At 51.1% G+C, this 7,771-nt stretch overlaps 1 protein-coding gene across 1 annotated transcript in view; it reads left to right on the top strand.

The window, feature by feature from the left end:
- The first annotated feature begins 600 nt into the window (after window positions 1–600).
- The window catches only part of TOMM70 (translocase of outer mitochondrial membrane 70), a 68,562-nt gene continuing 61,391 nt past the window's right edge, over window positions 601–7,771 (top strand). Inside the window, exon 1 of the mRNA XM_068270697.1 lies at window positions 601–976. Within this exon, the coding sequence (XP_068126798.1) occupies window positions 752–976 (225 nt within the window). The 5' untranslated portion in view covers window positions 601–751. The remainder of the gene's footprint in view (window positions 977–7,771) is intronic.

Raw genomic sequence — 7,771 nt, 5'->3', positions numbered from 1 at the left:
GTCCTCCGAGCAGAGGCGGGACAAGGTCCTTCAGCACCCAAGACTGAGACAGCAAAGTGTGCCCCCCCATCCCTCCCACCCCAGCCGTCACACACTGATTGCTATTACACTAAGAGGTGCCCCAGGGGCCCCAACACCATAATCTCTACTTATCTGGCTTGCAGGCGCTGCCATGTATCCCCTTTTCTTATTTCTTTCTGCTTCAAACACAATTGGGAATGACAGCTAAATGAATTGTGCGCCCCCTCCTACACTGCGCCCTGAGGCTGGAGCCTCTCCAGCCTCTGCCTCGGCCCAGCCCTGCCTCCGAGTATTAATTGTGTAATCATTATGCAGGTACGTTATGAAAGTTTAGCTTGTCAGGACATGACTGGCCAGCAGGGGGCGACCGCCGCACACAGTAACAGGCTGGAGAAGTGATAGAATGCGACTGGCCAGCAGGGGGAGCCCGCCGCTCACAGGATCAGGCCGGGGAAGTGACAGGACGGGACTGGCCAGCAGGGGGAGCCCGCCGCTCACAGGATTAGGCCAGGGAAGTAACAGGACGGGACTGGCCAGCAATGGGAGCCCGGTCTCAGTAACAGGCCAGGGAAGTGACAGGACGGGACTGGCCAGCAGGGGGAGCCCGCCGCTCACAGTAACAGGGAAATGATTTTCTCCCCCGCCCCGCTGCCGGCTCCCATGACTCCCTGCGTTTCCGGCGCCCCGCCCCCCGCTTCTCCCCGTGTGTCCGCAGCAGGTCGCAGTAAGCATGGCCGCCTCCAAGCCCGTGGAGCCGCAGAGCGGGCCCGGCATGCCGCACTGGAAGCTGGCTCTGGCCATAGGGGCTCCGCTGCTGCTGGGGGCCGGGGCCGTGTATCTGTGGAGCCGCAGCCGCTCAGGGAAGAGGGACAGCAAGAGGAGCACCCCGGAGGGCAGGGCGAGCCCGGTGCCCAGCGGAGCCACCAGCACGGAGGCCAACCCCCCGCCTGAACTGGTGAGAACTGCATCTACCAGCATGCCCGCCCGAGCACCGCAAAGCGAAAGTGGAAGTGACCCTGACATTGCCTGTGTCCCCATTCTCCACTGTGACAGGAGCCTGACACTGGGCTATTCCTGTAACCTTGTGCCTGTCACCCTCCATACACTGTGACAGGAGCCTGACACCAGCCTCCCCATACCCTGCAGCCTAGCCTTTTTTATTATTATTATTATTATTTAGTATTTATATAGCGCCGACATATTACGCAGCGCTGTACAGGGTATATATATATCTTGTCACTAACTGTCCCTCAAAGGAGCTCACAATCTAATCCCTACCAATGCCATATGTCTATATTATGTAATGTAAGTACTGTAGTCTAGGGCCAATTTTTTTTTTTTAGAGGGAGCCAATTAACTTATCTGTATGTTTTTGGAATGTGGGAGGAAACCGGAGTGCCCGGAGGAAACCCACGCAGACACAGAGAGAACATACAAACTCTTAGCAGATAGTGCCCTGGCTGGGATTCGAACCAGGGACCCAGCGCTGCAAGGCGAGAGAGCTAACCACTACGCCACCGTGCTGCCCACCGAGCCTTTCCCCCAGGAGCCTGATACCAGCCTCCCCATACCCTGCAGCCTAGCCTCTCCCCCTGTATCCCAGGAGCCTAGCCTCTCCCCCTGTATCCCAGGAGCCTAGCCTCTCCCCCAGTATCCCAGCAGCCTGACACCAGCCTCCTCCATACCCTGCAGCCTAGCCTTTCCCACAGTATCCCAGGAGCCTGACACCAGCCTCCCCATACCCTGCAGCCTAGCCTCTCCCCAGTATCCCAGGAGCCTGACACTGGGCTGCCCCTGTAACGTTGTGCCTTTCACTAGCTTCACCATATCCAGGGGTCTGACACTGTCACATCTGTGTGTCAGATGTGACACACCCAACCCCCAGGAACCTGTCACTAGCCCCCCCACCCAAAAAAAAAAAAAAGTCCAAAGACCCAGGTTATGGCTCTTCTTCCATACCTAGGAGTCTGACACTAGGCTGCCCCTATACCCTTGTGCTTTTCACAAGCTTCCCCATACCCAGTAGTCCTCCCCCTCCGATATATATATATCTTGAATGACCATGCACACAAATATACATATAATTAAATATACATTTTTAGAGCACTAAGCTCTCTTTATCACACGCAGATGGCCGTGTGATCGGAACGCAACACGTACGATTGCATGCCATCTGTGGTTGTATGCGTTGGGTGGCTGATCTCATTCACTGTAGTGAATGGGTCACCTGCGCATTTTGCCCTAAAAAATGCGTGCCGCGTGCGTTTGCACACCGCACTGCTACGGAACGCACGCAGTTTGAACATCAGGGAGTGCAGTCTGTGCACTTCTGATATCTGTGCATGTCTGCCTCCAGCACGCGTTTCCGAAATACAGACTACAATGCCCTAGCAGCCCCCACCTCATATTTCCTGTCCACCATGTGCAGAAGCCTGACGTTAGTTACCCCATACCTAGGAGCCCGTCACTTTCTATGTAGACAGACATTAGCTGATGCCAGCAGGCACCTAACCCCATTTCCAGGCACCTGACACTTGCTAAACGCACACACAAGAAACAAAGCAAACACGGATATAAAGTTATCAGATGCAGCTGTAGTTTTTGAAGCTGTAGATGGTGGTACGGTGTCGATATTTGCAGGGCTGTGGAGTTGGAGTCGAGGAGTAGGGGCAATTTTGGGCACCCGGAGTTGGAGTTGTTTATTTTCATAAGCTGAGGAGTCGGATGATTTTTTTGTACACAATCCACAGCCCTGTTAAATATTAGACTAAGGGCTTTTTTCCGCTATGGAATGCGATCGCAAGTGCGTTTCAATTTCCACCATGCGATTGCGATTGAGCTACTATACTCAGTATAGTAAAGCTCAATCGCATCCAAAACGTGGCAGGACGACAATCTCATTTTGACCAAAATTGCATCGCAATCGGATCACACTAATGGAAATTGCTGCTGCAGTTTCCATTAGTTTAATGTACCTTGCGATTTGCGATCAGAATCAAATCGCAGGGTAGTGGAAAAAGGCCCTAAGGAGTCTGAGTAGGAGCCAATTTGGGTACCCAGAGTTGAAGTCGGAGTCGTGGTTTCATAAACGTCGAAGTTGGAGTCAGAAGATTTTTGTACCGACTCCACAGCCCTGGATATTTGTGACATGTCATTTGCATAATTGAGCGAAATCAGATATTGGCGTAATTAAACTAACTTTCAAAATTGAGTCTGGCCCTAATCTTTGCCAGAATACACACGCCGGACTGTCGCTGGCACGCCCACCCAGCGGGAGGCAACGACGGACCCGTCGTTGCCTAAAGTCCGGCGTGTGTACGGACCTATAGGCTCTTACAACTCTTCTTGTGAACCACCTAAAAAAATCTCTTGCTATTGTTCAAGCAGCTGATAAAACTGATAAGTCAGTCGAAATGTTGAGTTGACTTCTTCTCACTCTTATCAGCTGCTTAAACAATAGCTAGAGATTTCTTTTTTAGGTGTTTCACAAGAAAAGTTGTGAGAGCCTAAAGGCCCATACACACGTCGGATTTTTCCGAACGACTGGTCGTTTGAACGTCTCGTCGTTCAGTCGTCCGCACGCCAAATCGGGCCTGTGTACAGACTGTCGTTCGGGTGATAAGACTGATTTTGAGCAATCCGCCGGGCCTTAAAATGCTGGGCATACACGGACAGGAGGGAGGCTTATCAATTGAGCCTAATGGCTGGATTGATAAGATCCAACTTGTCCAATACCCCGCCGGATCAATACTGCGCTCGATACCGGCGGGGAGAACAATGGGAGAAACAAGCTGCTGATTAGCAGCCGCCCGCGCCGACGAGCGGGGATGCAGCGGCATCGAGCCAGCGCATAATCTATGCCGTGTATGCCCGGCATAAAAGACCGCTGTTGAGTGTGTGTATGGTGCTTCATTCTTGCTTTTATTATGTGGTGTAATTCCCTCCCCCAAGCTGCTGTGTAAGTCCAGCTTTGTGGGTGTTGCTGGGAGAATCGAGGGAAGGGAAAGTACAGTAAATTGATTTCACTTCCCAATCAATGAAGAGCTGTAGCCATTGTGGTGCACACCATACGGTCGCTGGCAGGAGATGTTCTGTCAGGGCTGGTTCACATTGGAGCGATTTTTCAGCGCCTTGCTGATGGCCGACGATCAGCAAAGCGCTGCTACATTGTATCCCTATGGATACATTCACACTGCTGATTTTGATTAATCGCAAATGCGCTGCATGCAGCGTTTGTGATTCGCTGCATTTTCATTCTATCGTGATTCACAAGCGTAAATCATGCAGAATCGCGTCAGATCGCGAGATTGGTGCTGCCCGAACGCGGTAAAGCGCTCAATTTGAACTGGCCCTATCTCAGACCAAATTGGTACTCAAACATCCAAAGTTATATCAATAAGCAGCTAGAGAGGGAATTGTATTAATGAAGCACTCCTGATAAGTCTCCTTTTGTTTTGAGAAACATAATTACGTTCAAACCATAAAACCAGACTGTAATGCATAGAGGTGTGGGGACAAGACGCTACAGGGTCCACATTTTACACCACTTTTCATGCTTCCTCGAGACCAAATGCCACCAGTCTCCTTGCATCGTTTTATATGTACAACAATGTTCAGGATGGCTGCCGTTTGCACTTGTCAAGCCTCACTCGTATCTGGGACGTCTCATACATGGTGTGTGGGCATAAGCAGGGCTGTGGAGTTGGAGTCGGAGTCGGGGTAATTTTGGGCACCCGGAGTCGGAGTTGGAGTCGTTGATTTCATAAACGAATGAGTCGGAGTCCGGAGTCGGATGATTTTTGTACAAAATACACAGCCCTATTAAAGGACTTACGAGGCCAAAATGGCTAAAAAAGCCAAGTACCTGCAAGATGTTTAAAAGCACGGAGGACGCCGTCCACGCCCTCCGTGCAGTTCCGCCGTGTCCCCTTCCTGAGATCGCCCCCCGTGCCGATCGCGACCCCACAGGCCGGGTCGGGCTCTCGTGCCGCTCCCAATATGGCCGCGGCTGCGCAGTCCGCCTGGCCGCGAGTGCGGCTGCGCAGCTCTACGGCCAACCCCCCGAACCACGCACTGTAGCGTGGATCGGGGGGTTGGCCATAGAGCTGCGCAGCCGCACTCGCGGCCAGGCGGACTGCGCACTCGCGGCCAGAGGAAGCGGCCATATTGGGAGCGGAACAAGAGCCCGACCCGGCCTGTGGGGTCGCGATCGGCACGGGGGGCGATCTCAGGAAGGGGACACGGCGGAACTGCGCGGACGGCGTCCTCCGTGCTTTTAAACATCTTGCAGGTACTTGGCTTTTTTAGCCATTTTGGCCTCGTAAGTCCTTTAAGTATTAGTCGGGGCCATTTTGGGGAGTCGGAGTTGGAGTCGTGATTTCATAAACTGAGGAGTCGGAGTCGAAAGATTCTTGTACCGACTCCACAGCCCAGGGCATAAGAACTACAACTGCTAGCATGTCCGCTGCCTGCTTTGCGATTTTTGTGCGTTTTTAAATCCCGCTGCAATGTGATAACCATGTAATATGAGTCAATGGAAACGAGCGAAAAATTGTATCTGTAAAGCAAAAACCATGTCTGATTTTTACGTTGGACACATTCGCATGTAAATGAACCTCCGTAGTATCTACATAAAACTCACGATTTGAAAAATCACATAAAATACGCACTAAGGGCCCATTCACACTAGAAGCGTTTTTCTGAGCGTTTTGCGATTGATTAGCGTTTTTTAAAATTGCTCCCATTCACTTTCATTAAAATTGCAGTAAAAATCGCAGAAAAATTGTGGCGATTTCACGAAAATAGACACAATTTTTCTGTGATTTTTTTTTTTTACTGCAATTTTAATGAAAGTAAATGGGAGCGATTTCAAAAAACGTTTATCAATCGCAAAGCGCTTCTAGTGTGAATGGGCCCTAATGCTGGGTACACACGATACGTTTTTCTGCTCGATAGATGGATTTGATAATTTCCGATATTCCTTCCGATCGATTCTGCGCTCGATTTCTCATAGAAGTGAATGGAAAAAGATGAGACTCGAGCGCAGAATCGAGTGCAGAATTGAGCGGAAAAAACGATCAGGTGGAATATTGAGTGGAAACACGTATCGTGTGTACCCAGCATAAAACCGCAGAGGAAAGGAATCAAAGGACAAAACCTGTAAACCATTAACCGGTTCAGCCTAAATGGACGAGCAAGCTCGTCCAGGCAGCGGCAGCTAAAGCCTATCTGGACGAGAGTCCGCGTCCAGGCGCACTTCCGCGTGTGCGCGCGCATGGCCGCGTGGTGCGCGCGGTGCGCGCTCGTCCCCGACGGCTTACAAGCCGTGCTGTTTGGTGAAGAGGAGCCAGCGCTCCTCTGAGCCAATCAGAGCAAAGGAAGTAAAGAATTCACATAGTTACATCCAGTAACAATGTGAATTCTTAATAATGTTTGTAAATAACAGGTTTCCCTCTCTCTGTCTCTCAGCTCCTGTCACACAGATCAATCACTGTTCTGTGGTGACAGGAGCTGAGAGACAGACTGACAGATAAGCTGGTAGGAATTCCTTTTAATAAAATTTGCCCTCCATCCCTGAATTTTTAACCCCATACTGCCCAGAATCCCTGATTCTCCCTCTCCTTGGCCATTTATTACCTACTGATCTATTGATCACTGATCTATTGTGATCTTTTTCTTCCTATCTGTTACTACCTATACTCTACTCTCCTCCGCCCCCCCTCTTCTCTACTGTCTCCACCCCCCCTCTACACCCCCCCCCCCCCCCCCCCCCCAAAAGAAAAAAAAACAAAAACAAAAAACTGTCACTTTAAAAAAAAAATCTTTCTATCTTTTTTTATTTCTCATCTTTATCTATCCCTTTTTAAATGGCGAGGAGGCTCTATTCTGTGGAGGAGGCAGCCGCCATCCTCCAGCAGAGCAGCAGCGAGGATGAGTCAGGTAGTGATTGGCTCCCTCCGTCCGGCTCTGGTTCAGGATCTGAATCTTCAGAGTCCGAAGGGCCGCCATCACGCCGCTTGAGGAGGGACCCAAGTCCTGAGTCCGCTGATGAGGGACCATCAGGACTGTCCACAGCAGGGGGCTCCGTGGGCAACCCAGCATCGGGCTCCGTGGGCAACCCAGCAGAGGGCTCCGTGGGCAACCCAGCAGAGGGCTCCGTGGGCAACCCCGCTGCTGCTAGCAGCAGTGCGCCAGGGGGAGCTAGGCGCAGACAGGGTAGGCAGCCACAGGTACCTCGCAGGCAGGAGGTACCGCTTCATATGTTAAATGGCACCTGGGAACCCCCTAATTATGCTGCGCCCAACATCCCACCCTTCACAGCCACCGCTGGTGTGTCAGTGCCCATTGTCAATCAGGCACCAATTGACATTTTCCAGCTTTTTATGACAGAGGCAATGTGGGAGCATTTAGTAGAGCAAACTAATTTATTTGCTCTACAATTTTTAGCTGACCACCCCACTAACTATATCACCAGAAAATGGCACCCCACCAACGTGCCCGAAATGAAGGCCTATGTAGGCCTCACGCTCAGCATGAGCATCAACCCAAAGCCCCAGATAAAAATGTACTGGTCCAGGGACCTTTATCACAATGCACCCCTCTATCCAGCAATAATGCCCAGGCAGCGTTTTGAGCTGTTGTCAAAGTTTTTCCACCTGAATGACAACTCTCAAGATGTGGAACATACCAACCCTTCCCATGACAGACTGTTTAAGTTGAGACCCCTGTTGACCCACCTAAGTGCAGTGTT

The sequence above is a fragment of the Hyperolius riggenbachi genome, chromosome 2 (genome assembly GCF_040937935.1).
Source record: "Hyperolius riggenbachi isolate aHypRig1 chromosome 2, aHypRig1.pri, whole genome shotgun sequence".
Taxonomy (NCBI): domain Eukaryota; kingdom Metazoa; phylum Chordata; class Amphibia; order Anura; family Hyperoliidae; genus Hyperolius; species Hyperolius riggenbachi.
Note: the sequence above shows the minus strand (reverse complement) of the source record. Positions and strands in the feature narration are given on the sequence as shown.